General features: G+C 34.5%; 1 protein-coding gene across 2 annotated transcripts; it reads left to right on the top strand.

Moving 5' to 3' along the window:
* The first annotated feature begins 1,657 nt into the window (after positions 1-1,657).
* On the top strand, positions 1,658-14,842 carry SLC7A9 (solute carrier family 7 member 9). Of its 2 annotated transcripts, XM_015640326.1 has the most exons (14): positions 1,658-1,771; positions 2,398-2,745; positions 2,982-3,107; positions 4,322-4,469; positions 5,405-5,647; positions 6,224-6,349; positions 6,693-6,792; positions 8,251-8,295; positions 8,645-8,768; positions 10,469-10,572; positions 11,374-11,470; positions 12,694-12,843; positions 13,424-13,598; positions 14,517-14,842. In XM_015640326.1, exons 3-14 carry the CDS (start codon positions 3,003-3,005, stop codon positions 14,579-14,581), a joined length of 1,482 nt encoding a protein of 493 aa, XP_015495812.1. In that variant the 5' UTR covers positions 1,658-1,771; positions 2,398-2,745; positions 2,982-3,002; the 3' UTR covers positions 14,582-14,842. The 2 variants fall into 2 exon arrangements, with proteins under 2 accessions (XP_015495812.1, XP_015495813.1); XM_015640327.1 differs by lacking the exon at positions 12,694-12,843.
* The last annotated feature ends 518 nt before the right edge of the window (positions 14,843-15,360 follow it).

Raw genomic sequence — 15,360 nt, 5'->3', positions numbered from 1 at the left:
CCCTTCTTTTTTCTTTTCACAGCTTGATACAGTGTCTGTGGCATTCAGGAACAACACAGGTATGATAAGATTATAACACTTCATTTCAAAATTATCAGAATAAGGAACACAGAAGTACATTACATAATATCTGATCCCAAATGAGGCATGCGAAATTGAAGGATATGAAAACATAGGTTAATTTAGTCATACATCAAAATAACCATGAATAATATTTTTAAAGTCCTTGTAAAACTTGCAGAAGAAACAATAAATTGTTCATGCCTGCCTTTTCATGTGGTTGTAGCAACGCTATAATTTTAAAATATTTTATTCTCTTGGTCTGTAGGCAAAAAAAAAACCCCAAGAACTTTTGTCTGGCAATACTTACTGTGGTAATTTTTCAATAAGACGTTGTTTAAGATGGAAGAGCTTCTCTTGTATCTTATACCTATTTCTGTGAGAATTAAACAAGAAAAACAAAGAGAGGAAAAAAGACAGTGACTAAAAATGTACAGTTTTGATTTTGTTTTCTGTACTGCTATTGCTTTTCAGCCTCAGTCTTGGAGAAAAACATTGCTAGCACAGTCTGGCTCAACCATCAGAAAGCATGGCAAATATAAACTAAGTGTTTCACATGTTCTTAAGAGTCCATTTTTAGTCACAGATTTACATCATCATTGCAGAGGGAATTCCTGTTGATCAATCCTGCATGCTTAAAAAGTTTTTTTAAAAAAGTGAGGAAAACAACTGTCAGATCATGCTTAGGACAGTTTTGTTGATACTCAGGCACAACAGTTTGGACTTATTTCCAGCCCTGCACTGCCTGCTTATGAGCCATTATCTCAACAAGGCAACAAATGTTAAAAATTAACATCAGGAACCAGTACCTGAACATCTTTTAGCTTATAACAGTAGATATTTGAAAAACTCAGCTGCATTTAGAGAGATTTGGTCAGGACTTGCTGATTTGAGAGTCGTACAGCAAAGAAGCTGTACATCTGCATTGCTGAAAACAATTAAGTGATTAACATGATTAAGGGTCTTTTTGCAAGTGTTTTAGGGATGACTAGCTCAAATGAAGGCAGTTACCTTATTACAGAATTCAGGATAATAATAATTTTTTTTCCCCTGGATATGCAGCTGCACAGAAACAGACAATAGCATTTTCCACTAAAGCAATATTTACAAAAATGGAAAATATTTGTAACTGCAAGCAAAGGGAACACAAGCTGCCCACTCAGCTGCCTCAGGTTAATGAAAAACAAAGGAAATATTTTTGCTCATGCTTCTCTACCTTCTCAAGATAAAAACATAGACTACTTTTGATAGGATTCAAATAACATCTGGACACATGGTTTTAATGTACACATAATATGACAATTTTGTCAAGGTTATCTTTCCAAAGCATTTTGAAATTAGCAACTGCTTGCTATAAAGATCATCAAAATAGAATCTCCAAATTATGGTTCACTCTCACTATGTAATACACTACTTAGGCACTGGACAAACATTCTCACAAATGGAACAAAGATGGGTTTTCTTGTTTTTAAAGATAAACTAATTTGACTATCAGTTTGCCTGTGGTTCCTAACTCAAAACTTCTTGGCAGAGAATGGGTTTAATGATTACCTTTTATAACCTCTGTACTTAAGCTGTTTCTCCTTCTGCATGTTCTGGTTTCAGACATGGACATGCCTTGCTTATAACTGGCTGGGGAATCTAAGAGGAGAAATACACTTGACAAGGATTCCTGGACCAAATTAACACCTAACAAATATAAATAAATAAGGTAAGTGAAAGCCAGAATTGCTAAAGGTAATGATTGAAGCAGTCTAAATACACGACTTTAAAAGAGAGACATTGGGCACAAAGCTATGAAGTTCAGTCACTCAAGCCCTGCATTCTACATGTGTGCAGTTTACATATGTTCATATGTTTCTATCACATGTTTAATCTTAAAAGTTGGATTCATTATGAGTTTTTAAACCAATCTTTAATTCAAAAGATAAACTTGATGTCTTTATAGACTAAATGTTTCTAAAGACCAACAATACTGAGATAGGTGTTCTGTCAATTTAAAAAGCTGCAGTTTTTGGCCAGTTTCTACCTAATTTACTAAAAATCCCCAACTTATGTTGCCTAAACATTGTGCCTTCCAGAGTTACCATCTGTATAAAAGCATAAGGATCTTCAGCATTCAAATTTAAGTAATTACAGCTGTAGAGTTTTAGGAGAGAAGAGATTTTTGACTGAATCTGTTTTAGAGTCTCAGGACCTAACCTGATCAATTTCCTTCAATGTCTCAGATTGAATTTTAGACCAATACTAGAGGGAACAAGCAAAATTCCCACCGAAAAAAAACTATAAAATCGTAAGTCTAAATTTAAATTTGAAAACAAACTCTTTACATTCCAGATCTAAAAAGGACAAAACACTGAGTGGAAGACATTCACCTTGAATCAACACAGAAAAGACTGGCGACTCTTTCTGAGGCAAAGAGCTGCTAAATAGATAATTATAGCAGCCCAAACTCTGTTTAGCAGATGCTTCCATCTCCGAGGAACTGAAGCAAGGTCTAATTTATTGAAGAATGGAAAGAAGGTCTCCTAGATAAGAAGAAAACAGACTAGCTTTTGGGAGGAAGATAAAATCTTCCAAGGAATTCCAAGGGAGGACTGGCTATGAAAGCTTGGTTGTTCCAGTAAGGATATCCTCGAAACTGAATGTAATCTGTGACAGGAGACACGGACATTCACCTGCAGGGTGGGTATTAGGAAAATCCACTGCAAATCACACGGATGAGGTGAAGTAGACATAAAATCTCCTCTTCATTTTCTCTCTGAGTAGGTAGTTCGATGGAAGTGTTTTGCCTCTGAGTGAGTGCGTGCATGTGTTTGTTTTCTGGTAATATTTACCTATACTACTTTGTATCCACATATATCAGCAAAAGCCAAGCGACATTAATATGCTAGAGTAAGATTTTGCTTTTATTTCCTTAGAAATTTCAACAAGGGAAAAAAATGGGCAAGGAAAACTTGAAGAAAAGAAAAGGAGAGCACAAAGGAGGAGAGGATGGACAATCCATTCAGAGCCATATACCCCAAACGATGAACCTACAAAAGGAGGCAAACTTTTTTCTTTTCTCCCTTTGGTCCATGTGTGAGGGGTTGGCAGAGGGGTTGGCAGAAGGGGATATTTGTGCATGTGCATCAGCATACAAAAACAACTACTGTATCCCAATTTAGCAAAAACATGCTAATAGCTCAACAATGTTGTTGATATATTAGCATATTTACAGAAATTTCTAATTACTAAAGTTAAATAGCTCTGATATAAACAGACTAAACCCCCAAAAATATGTTATTGAAGTTATCAAATATTAAAATAATTCAAAGATTTATTCTAAGTTGATCAACTGAGGCATTTCATAAACTTTTTTTTCCACATGTACTTTTCAGAAGTTGTAGTGTGGCTTGTCCCACTCATTGTTTCTGAAAGTTTGTTAGTGTTTCTAGCCAGAGAATAGGCACTGGTGCTTGAAGACAAGTGAAAATCTGTCTCCTCCAGAAAATTACAAATGCTTTAGAAAACAGTTGTGTCACTGCCTCTCAGGAGGGGGTGGCATTTCTCCTAAAATTATTTTAAGTAGCCTGGAAAAAGATTATCTGGTTTTAGTTTGGTGCCAAGACTGGAAAAATACTGATGTTATTAGAGTAGCCATAGCTATCAGAAAATATTAAGTAGCCCATGCCACTTGTTTTAGTAATACATGCCTCAATTTCAGTGGTTTCATCTAATATTGTAGGTCACTACAGATTTAGGAGAACACGATCTTGTCACCACCTAGTGGTATCAACACAATTCCTAGGTGCAAATATTTAAAGCAAGGAAAGGAAAACAGCTGCTCAACAAAAAAACCACAAATAAACCCAGACTCCATCCATGAAAGACAATTTCTGAATCTTAGAAAATTCAGAATTCATCAAGTCCTTGTAAAAGGATGTCATTGCTTAATCAGAGAGGGAAGGGCAAGTTCATCCATTCAAGGTTATATTTGAGACTCACATAATCCAAAACACCATTTAATAAAGGAAATAGGCAGGCAAAACACAAATAGATGTACTTTTGAAAACAGCAGGAGTACACCACAGGGTACATACAGATCTTAGAAGGAAGAGTGAAACTTTACAAAATTGTTTAATATATTTCTTTATAGAACTTATATATTGAAAACCAGTAAAAATAAGTCAGTAATGACAATTCCTGTAGTTCTGTGATATTGAGAATAATTGGTAAATTACTGGAAATTGCTTAAAAAATAATCTCATTTTATTTCAAGGTGGGCCTCATTAGTGGAATCTGTATGATTGTTGGTACAATTATTGGCTCTGGTATCTTCGTTTCTCCAAAATCAGTGCTTGCCAATGTTGAAGCTGTGGGTCCTTGTTTAACCATCTGGGCAGCCTGTGGAGTTCTGGCAACATTAGGTAAAGGACTCAACAAAGAATCTGAATCTTTGCCTTAAATATATCTTCTGTTTCTGCATACTACTCTCGTTTCACAAATTAGCTAATAACACCTAGACCAAAATCAACTAAATCCTTCTGTATATATGCATAGCAGTACTCAACCATAATTTTAAAATGGGGTGTTTATAGAAGACAAATTAAGTTTTAAAACTGTAAATCACACTCAATTTATCTTGAAAGAAAGTTTTAGTTTTTCCTGCTTCATCCACTGACTGTAATAAAGTGAATACTCTTCTACTTAAATAGCTGGCTATATGTGAAATTTACTGATAGTGAGCTAGGTACTTCTGCTAGCTTTCTACTCCTGTAATTCTAATTTTATTATCTGAAAATTTAGCACTAAACACCTCAAAATATTTCACTAAGTAAAACAAAGAAAATTTTGAGCATTGTATCAAGAAGGGCAGCATACAAGAAAAACCTTAATTCAAGATGCCACATACAGCAATAGAACAGGAGGTATCACTGTACTTTTATGTTGAGCTTAGACATTTTATTTCAAAATTTTGCAGAAAGCTGGTTTTTTCAAGTTTCTAAACCTGTTAGCCAGTGCAGTTCTCACTTAAATGCTTCTTGTAGTGTTTATTTCTTAAACAGAAATAGAATGAAATCCAAATATTTGTTTGTACTGGTTTTGGTGAAGTGTTAAATATCAATGGTAGTAAGTTTTAGGCTGCATCTGAGTAATTTCAGGATATTTTTTTTTCATTTCTCACATGTAATTATAATTTTATTTTGTGTATCCAATAAAATATACAGAAACATGAAGAGAGTAATGATGCACTGTATAGATCAATTTCATTAACTTTTCTACCTATTAAAAAGCGATCATCTGTTCAAGCAGTCCCAGGTTCAAAAATGCATGAACTAAACCTGCTTTTCCTGTTATTCAGGTGCGCTTTGTTTTGCTGAGCTTGGTACAATGATCACAAAGTCTGGGGGAGAATATCCTTACCTTATGGAGGCATTTGGCCCAATTCCAGCATTTTTGTTTTCTTGGACAAGTCTCCTGGTTACAAAACCCAGTTCATTTGCAATCATCAGTCTCAGCTTTGCTGAATACGCATCAGCTCCTTTTTATCCAGGTTGTGATCCGCCCCAAGTCGTCATCAAATGTCTTGCAGCAGCTGCTATTGGTAAGAGTCATACTTTTTAAGGCAGAGCAGATCCAAAATTGCACAGTGACTTGTGTCTGGCCCCATCAATAAGAGCACTTCAGTACCCTGAAACTTCCTTAGGTTCATCACAAAGACAGCAGAAATCTTTAAGACACAGTCCAGTGAGTCCTTCCCACAACAACTAATTAAACAGCGTAAAAAGGACAGGTTTTAAAATGGTTTTTTCCCTAGTCCAAGGGGTTTTTTATCCTTCATTAATACATCTGTATAATTAATGCTTATCTCTAGCAGAAAAGGAAGAAAAAATAAATGTGAAAACACTATTTCTTTATTTACCAGAATGCTGTGCAACTTCAAAATATTTTTATTAAAGGTACTATTAAAGTCTAATTCATAAATCTGTTTTTCCTCACTGTTTTAAAAGTTATGCAAAGTAACAGTAAGTAAGTAATCCAAAGTTTACAGAAAGTAAAAACTGTATATAATATAGACAAAAAAGTGTGATGGAAATGCAGTGCAGTAAATAAGGGGAGGGGCAACTTTTCTTTAAATTCTGACAAACAGTGCAAAAATTTATAATTTGATTTCTTTTAGTGGTAATAACAATTGTGAATGCATTGAGTGTGAAGCTGGCAAGTTACCTCCAGAATTTTCTCACAGCTGCTAAAATGATCATTGTTACAATCATTATTGTAAGTGGAATTGTTCTCCTTGCACAAGGTAATAAAATTTATGTTATTTGAAGAAATTATTTTAGCTTTTGCTATGATCATGAAAAAATTCCCCACTGACAGAATTGACACAGTAATGAGACGCTGTCCTGAATCTCTTCATTCAGGGTTTTAGTTCTGCATCTCTTAGAAACAATGGTATTTTTTTTTTTTTTTTTGAGAAGGGGGATGGATGGAAAATGCAACACTACAGATCAATTAATACAAAGGGTGTTAATTAATTTTATAAGCAAAAAGTTTCAAAACATGAGGCATATGTTGGAATGTTCTTTTCATCTGGTGAGGATTGCAAGAATTAATTTCAGCACTGATCAGTAATCTTTTATTTGCAGGAAAAACTGAAAACTTCAAAGATTCTTTCAAGGACAGTAAAATTTCTGCTAGCACTATCAGTCTGGCATTTTATAATGGACTCTGGGCATATGATGGATGGTAAGGAATTTATTAGTCCGAACAGTTACATTTTAACAGCTTTTAACTGGTTTACTCTCTCCCTGTAGAACTCTCTGAAGAAGTTAACAACTGACTTTTTATTAAGAATGTCTTGACAAATTCTGGAAAAAGAACCCTAATTTGGTTAAAAAAACCCCAGAACTCCACCCTCTTTTAGTTGTTTATTAGGGAAAGAAAATTATTATCTTATTAATAATTAATTATTAATTATTATTAGTTATTGTATTATTAGCTGTTGATTAGGGAAAGAAAATATATTAGATATCAAAAGGACTATTAATACTGCTTTGCTGCTGAAGGTGCTTAGATATTGTAATAATGAGGAGAATATAATACAGTTTAATTCCATTCTGTTAGACAAAATAGCTTTCCCTGCAGGTTACCCCATCAAATTCTATTTCTTGTGAAATATGTAGTGGTGTTTGATTAGTAGAGAAGAACATAAAAAGGAACATTGTGTCAGAAATTATAAGGTTCAGCTTGCAGATTTGTTCTTGGGGAATGTCAGTTGGCAGAACATTCTGTTGGCACAAATCCATTGTTATTCTTAAAAGTACAAACTGCAAAAGTCTGCATCCAGGTCTGTTCTTTGGAAGCAAATAAGAATATATTCTTGATCTACCACACAGCAATTCCCATTTAAAAGCTTTTGAAACTGAATTTATTTTAGATAGATTATCTTTTTGGGTTCTGTTTCCAAGCCTGAGTCTCTCAACTCGGACATGTAAGCCTGCTAATTCAGGCATTCATAACATATGGACTTTTTGAGAGGGCAAAGAAGCTGATCCCTAAATAATTATTTGTGCATGTAACCACCAGGCACTAACATTTGAAAATTTGCCTTTGAACTGTAAATAATAACTTTTCAGATTTTCAGAGTGGATGAATATAAAAACCTTGTTTCAATTGCTCTACATGCTCTAGCAAAACGGAGTATTTAGAAATGATAATTCAGAGAGGTATAATCCTTAAAAAGGTTTTCATGCCTGTTTTCTAGGGACAGCATAACTTATAGAACCACTGTGAAACACCAGCAGACTTGCTTTACTCTTTGCCCTCAGCACACTTCTGCTTTTATTTGAAAAGACTCAGATACTGCAAAGCTTGAAGTTGAAAGGTGATTTTGTAAATCTAAGATGCCTGCCAAATTTTTGTTTGGTTATTCTGGGATATTTTATCCAAGATTTAGAGTCTCAGAGATACTAGAGATAATGCAGAAAGAGATGGTGAATCAAGAGGCTGACTTTTGACAAGAAGCTCACATAGGCTTTGTCCTGCAGTTTTGCCACTTAAAAGACTGATTTTACATTTTTTTTCTTTTTTTAAACTTCAAAGATTAAAAACAATAACACAAGAAATAACATCTTACCTCATAGAATAGTTATATTTAACTATTAACTGACTGCTAAAATACTCTGTGAATGTTTTTCCTTCCAGGAATCAACTCAATTACATCACAGAAGAACTTAAAAATCCTTACAGGTAAAACTATATATGAAAGCAATGTTTTTACTGGCAATAAATCAAACACTATATATTTTTCTATAAGCAAGCATATATTTTGGTTTGTTTTTTAAAAGCACTAATATTCTATTATTCAAGCTTTGAGCAGTAAGACAAAACTAATTAGCCTGTATTGCAGGCTTTGTACCTTTGCCTTATTTGTATTTTTCCTTTTTTATAATCCTGATTTTCATAGTTCTACAATAATAAAAAAAAGAGTAAATACACTTAAAGAGCATATCAGGAAAACAAAGAATCCACAGTTTACTACAACAACTGCACCAATGATACAGCAATGCTTATGGGGTCTTACTTTTCCATTCTTTAGAAATCTACCACTGTCTATAATTATTGGAATCCCCTTGGTTACGGTTTGTTACGTTCTGATAAACATTTCCTATTTCACCGTAATGACTTCAACAGAACTCCTGCAGTCCCAGGCAGTTGCTGTGGTAAGCTACTTAATTTTGTAATAGAACATCTGAAGAAGGCTGTGTGCATTGAAGTCATGTAAGTCCTTAAGTTCCATTAATTTTTCATAAGATAAAATTAATTTTAGTCTAAGCTGTTACTGCCTTCTTTTCCCCCATTATCTAATATCACTTCTTAATCTAAAGTTTCAGTAATTGCTAATTTAAAGAGTAGTTCTATCATATCCAAATGGGAATAAAAGAAGGAAGCAAAAGTAATGCAGTCTTCAGCAAATGTTTTGTAAACATTGCAGGTCAGAGGGTGACTGCTTATCACAGGCATCAAAAAGATGGAAAGAGAAATAACATCTAACAGTTGCTTTGCCATTTTCAGTGTTTCCAGTATTTCTGAGAAAGAAGCATATGCCAGTGACAGTAGATAAAAGTTTGTTGTTATGGAGATAACAGCAAGTAGTCCATCATTCACTTCCACCCTACTCTTTTTGGGCTTTTTTCCTTAACAAATTTGAAAGATATGATTTTTACATTTTTGTAACACATACTCTTACAGGTAAAATTAGAAATTCTGTAAGAAATTCTATAATTTCTGAAACCATAAAAAAATACATCTGCCCCTTCAGTTTCACTCAGTAAATTTTCTTTGTCTCCGAAACAACTGTTGAAGTCCTGCAGCAGTTTTCCTAATGCTAGTTTTTGGGGAAAACAAACAGTATGTGACAAGCATTTAAATATATAATCTAGCACAGTGAAGAAGTACAGTAATGTTGAAATGCTTAAATTAATTTCTTTTAAATAGAAGCTTTTAAAATTTAGATCTGTGCATTTCAGCAGCTTGTCTGCACCAGAAGGTACAGCAAAGAATTTATGAAGTTAAATCTTGTATAAGAACTAGTCCTCTTCAACACACCCTTAAACTTACAATCTGAATAACACACATCAACTAGCACTGAAGGGATCAGACTAAATTAACAAAATCTCAGAACTGGCACTAAGCAGGGGCAGCACAACAAAAGGAGTGCACTGTGCAGAGAGGTCTATGCAGCTGTAAGTGCCTTTGAGTGTCCTACTTCTGGACAGAAACATCATGGATGTCAGACTTGTGCAAACCAAAGCTCTTTATGCTTGACTTACTGAAAAAAACCAATACCAACTAAAAACCTAAACCTACCTGTCAAAAACATTTAAATTCAAATTTGTTGTTGGTCAATGTACATGAGATTTACAGCAACAACTAACATACCATGCCACAGGTGAAAACTCAAATGTAGTGAAAGACCAGAAGGAGTTTGTCCTGGACTAACACTGTCACTATTAATGTTTCACCTTCTAGAGAGGCTGAAAACAGCTTGTATGGACAATGCTCGGCAGCAATGCCATCCTCCTTTCTTCTGTCTTTGCAGACACATCCCAAACCAGGTGTTTTTAAAGAAGTTAATTTCTGTGTAGTTTTTACATCTGTCTTCCAATGTTTCCTACAGATATTGCATCTTAAATACCATGACAATAGTACTCCACTCTATTTTATAGTAGTCAATGAATTAATCCAGGTTGTTGTTTGGCAAAGCATTCTTTAAAAGCTACACAATATATGCAACACGGTTTTGTTGGTAACATAGCTCAGATACCCATTTACCTTACCTACAAATAGGCTCTAACATTATTGAATATACTAAATGGTAGTTAAAATGACAAAAATGATTAATTTTAATTCCATATCCCAGACATTTGGAAATAGAGTCCTTTATCCAGCCACCTGGGTAGTTCCTCTCTTTGTGGTATTTTCGACACTTGGATCTGCCAATGGCACCTGTTTTACTGCAGGCAGGTAAGTCCCCATTCTAAATATCTTCAAATGGAAGGTTTTGAAGGATGGAAAAATTTATACACATTCTTCTGATCCACTTTATACAAAATGTAATTTAAAATTGCCTGTAAATCTAGCTATATTGTTTAATTTTTAAAAACAAACAGTGGCTGTTCAGCTTTGAAAAAATTAGAAAACACAGTCTCTTCTTAATTCAATGAAGGCATACCACTATAGCACAAAAGTTTTTTTCATCTCTCATCAGTTTTAAAGCTGAGAATTAAACAGTTAAAAGTTACCACTAAAAACTTGACTACACCAGCAAAGGTAACTGAGAAGTATTCCTTTCTATCAATTGTTCGGTACTTCCCTTTACTATTTAAAATATTTTAAAATTTCAAAAGCATCTGAATACAGTGTGGCTGTAAAGACCATTTTTTGACAAAAGGCTGTCAATAGAGCTTTTTGCTATGAAACACATGAAAAAGGAAATATTTAATTAAAATTGAATTTGAATTTAATTTAAAGTGTAAAAGGTAAAAGTAGGTAACATTTCCCAAAATAATTTTCAATTAGATGTGCAAAATAATGATTCTGAAATGAGTTTCAAGTGTACTATTTTAATACTGGCTCAGAATTTGTTTTGGCTCATGCTTTAATACTGGTTATTTAATTTCCCTGTTTTTAAATGGCTACAACACTCTTTAAATCCCAATGCATATCAAAGAAAATACTGATGAAATTAGTTGTATATCTATTTTCAGTCACCATTTAAAGTGTAGGTGCCACACTAACTACATTGCCTTGTTTTTGTTTTGTCAGACTTGTTTATGTTGCAGGTCGTGAAGGGCACATGCTAAAGGTACTATCTTACATTAGTGTTAAGCGTTTAACACCAGCACCTGCTATCATATTTTATGTAAGTATATATTCTAAGAAAAATTATCACCAAAAATTCTCCAGTAATACATATTTTCACAGCTTCTTACAAGTAGTTTTGACACATATCTTTAAGTATCTAGACAAGAAAATTGCTAAATACATTTTGGAAAAAAGACTACATAAACCCCCCAACTCTTCTAATTTGAACATATTCATTCCAGAACTGGATTTTAAAAATCAAAATAGTTAAGAATCAATGGCATGGAGACAAAAATTTAAATGAGTGGTTTGTATTAGGGAATCTTTTCACAGGATGCTTGCAAGCAAGCTATCACTACCCTGTTTCCTCCATGTAGGAATATTTCCTCCATTTCCTCACTAAAAAGATTTCAGTTAATAAATACATTTAAGAACAAATCTAGAACATCTTGTTATTTTTATTTACCCATTTATCTTCAAGGCAAGACAAGATATATTCAATCCTACCAGGAAGATTAATCCACAAACACTAGAGGTTTATGTGCAAGAAGGAGACAGAGGAGTCCTATAACTTTATTTGAATAAAGGGAGAGGTTATGGATATTTCCCCTGGGGTCTCTCAGATGATTAGAGGACACAGCCTCCTTTTTATGTTAATTTCCTGACTGCATTTCCCTCTCTCTTTCCCCATGCTGAGGTACTCGAGAGGCACAGCCTTCCCACATCTCCTAAATTCAGACCTCCTTTCTAAAGCATGCCTCCCCACTTTTTTCTATTTCCTCGTGCCTCTGTTCTGTTTCTCAAAATCCAGAGATGTAGCACTGTCTTGGGTGATTAAGAGTCTGTGTCAATTAGTGGGATTCCTAGGGAATTTATGGCTTCCCCCATTGCTTCTTTCACCTCTCTGTGTCTGGCCTTATCAGGCCCACTGTTTGTAAAGACACCTCCTCCTCATTCCTTTCAATCCCACTAACATTAAAAACCTAAAAAATATATTTTGTATCTTCAAGATATTCAGTCAGCAATAAAACAGATTAATGCATAAAAATTATAAGCATTTTGACTTAAAATGGAATTAAGCTTCCACACAGAAATGACCACATGTTGGCAGGATGCAGTCACAATCTTTAAAGGTGCTGCAATACACTTACACCCAAATGTTTAAGGAAAAGCATTCACAGTTCATACTCTGGAACCCTACACATGCAGCTGTATTGAAACAAAAGTAAAATTCAGCCTTCTTCTATGATAGACTACACTCATTTTTGTTTTCATTTTTAGGGGGTCGTTACTATAATTTATATTATTCCTGGAGACATTGATACACTCATAAATTACTTTAGTTTTGCAGTCTGGATATTTTATGGTTTAACTATACTTGCACTAATTGTTATGAGGTTTACAAGGAAGGAACTCAAGAGACCTATCAGGGTAAGTTCTTTATGGCTTTTCCTCCATTCCATAGATTCTATAGCATGAATTCACACTAAGTGTCTGGATATTTAAACATCACCCTTGGGCAGTATCCTTGTTTTTTACTCCCCTTACCTGCCATTTTTTATTACTTTTTTATTACATTTATTACTCCAGCCATTTAATAACAGATCTGCTCTAGGACTAAGCTCATAAGGACTGGGAAAAGATTGCAGAATGTTGATTTTTATTTGCACAGCCAAATTTTCAGAGATGGGTAATTTGCAGTCAGCAGACTACCACTGAAGGAATATCCAAAATAAGACCCCAGGTCATTGCATGTAAGTCAGTTCCCAATTATTAAAATGCAGTCTTTTACACTGCAATTTGAAATATTCACTAGGATATCTTAGTGAATAATTTGGCAGAAGAGTTTTCCCTGACCATATTTCTGCTACTCCTTCAATTGCCCCATCCGATTCCAGAAAATTTTAAAGTAAAAAAATGCATAATGCAATTAAAATATTCTTTCATACAGGCAGCTTCTCTAAGAACAGCTAAAGAATTAATAAGTGATTGTATTCTCTGTCTCTTGCAGGTACCCATCATCATTCCTGTCATAGTGACAGGGGTCTCAGTTGTACTGGTATTGGCACCAATCATCAGTGCACCTGAACTGGCCTATTTGTACTGTACTTTATTTATACTCAGTGGACTTATATTTTATGCACTTTTTGTTCATTTTAAATTCAGCTGGGCACAAAAAATATCAGGTAAGTATGCTTCAGATAGCCAGCTCCAAACTCAACAGAACATTTGCTAAACTTGAGATTAATTAGTATAATAAAGCTCACTATCTGGTCAATCCCTCCTAAGGCATGTGGGCAGGATGTGGAGGGAAGCAATTTCCCAAGCATGTAATGGGATTTACTGAAGACTATTTTACTCCTTCCTGTTGAAAAGAAGCAGTGTCTGACTTGAGGAAAAATTAAACTTAATTCACAAAAAACAACACATCACTGTGGTAGCACAAACAAACAGAATTAATTGATTGATAAAGTTAGTTTTTCAGTTTTCTGCATTTCAGAACATTGCTTTAGTGATTAGCTAAAAATTAGCAGACATAAATTCTTATGCCACCAAATACTGGGCTTTTAGCTATGATTATTAATTTTACTATCCCTACTAAAGAAAATGTTAACAGCATTAAGATAAAAAAATAATCCCAGGGCTGAGTACAGCGAAAGCTGCAAGAACCCATGACCATTTATGAACTGATTGCAGAGTCCCTAGAGAAACTCTGATATTATCTCAGGTAAAACAGGATACACAGGTATTTCTAAGAGGCTAATTGGAATTAGCTGAATACAATAGCATTAGTAGTTCTACAGACATTCAAAAAATACATAATCTGTCTCTCTTGTCCCCAGGACTATTAATTATAATGTAATAATTATAATTATTTATAATTATGTAATTGGAATCATTGTACTCTAATGTAAGTTTGGAAATGTGAAATGCTGTTGTTTGGATCTTAATACTGTTTATTCTCCATCCTTTATTTTTTCATTTTGAAATAGGAATACAGATTTAAAAAACAACTACGGAGGATAGTTTTCTCCCTTAGAAAAATAGTTTGAATTGAAATATTGTTCTCTTATAAAGCCTCTAACAATAAATCTTTTCCTCAGAGCCCATCACTATGCACCTCCAGATGCTTTTGGAAGTTGTTCCAGAAGAGGAAATTACTGAATGAAGTATTTTATATCTACCAGGTTGTTTTTAAGTGCTGTACTGGTTGAAGTAGATTCAATTTAGTTTGGCACATATATATATACTTGCTAAATTGTTATGTTCGTACTGGTGTATTAGTTTTGCAACACTTTAGTACTTCAAAGCATTAAATATATATAATAAAAGATTTCTAAGCCAGATTACAGTGTCCAGCAAAGCTGGCTTCATTGTTTGTTAATAAGTTATGGTGTCTTGTTTTCTGAATTAAAATTTTTAGCAAAGATGTGTTTTACTGTCTTTCCAAACAATTCCACGGGTGAAATTATGGGTGTTAATGTCTTTGAAATGGGTGTTAATGTCTCTGCCACCTTCAAGGCACAGGTTTGTTACAGAACCTGTAACAAACGGGTACCTGTCTGTACCTGTAACCTGTACACACAGTTTGACTGCTGAAACAGGCAAGGGTCTGCACAAGCCTGAGTTTCTGAACTTTGGGGGACAATGACAGCTTCAGCCAGGGATATGGGGTAGGTGGTTTGGGAAGGCTGTACCTCCCCAGTGCCTCAGCCAGTGGGGGAAGGAAGAGGGCAACGAGTGGCCGGGAGTTTGGGATAAAAGGAGGCTGCATCCTTTGAAACCCTGAGAGGGAAAACCCCCATGGGCTGTGCCCCGATGGACTCCCTCCCTTTATTCAAATGAAGTTGGAGGAGTCCTCTGTCTCCTTTATGGATGCTGGCTTTCCATAGTATAATTTTCCATACAAAATTGCTCAAAATTCATTTATGAAGATGGCAAAATTTA

This window comes from Parus major, chromosome 11 (assembly GCF_001522545.3).
Source record: "Parus major isolate Abel chromosome 11, Parus_major1.1, whole genome shotgun sequence".
NCBI lineage: Eukaryota > Metazoa > Chordata > Aves > Passeriformes > Paridae > Parus > Parus major.
This window is presented reverse-complemented; position numbering and strand designations above follow the sequence as displayed.

Excerpts from the sequence above, each read along its gene's own strand:
- SLC7A9 (XM_015640326.1), top strand. The coding sequence starts at position 3,003 with ATGGGCAAGGAAAACTTGAAGAAAAGAAAAGGAGAGCACAAAGGAGGA. Across the intron at positions 3,108-4,321 it reads CGATGAACCTACAAAAGGAG|GTGGGCCTCATTAGTGGAAT; the intron begins GCAAACTTTTTT and ends TTTTATTTCAAG. Across the intron at positions 4,470-5,404 it reads TGGAGTTCTGGCAACATTAG|GTGCGCTTTGTTTTGCTGAG; the intron begins GTAAAGGACTCA and ends CCTGTTATTCAG.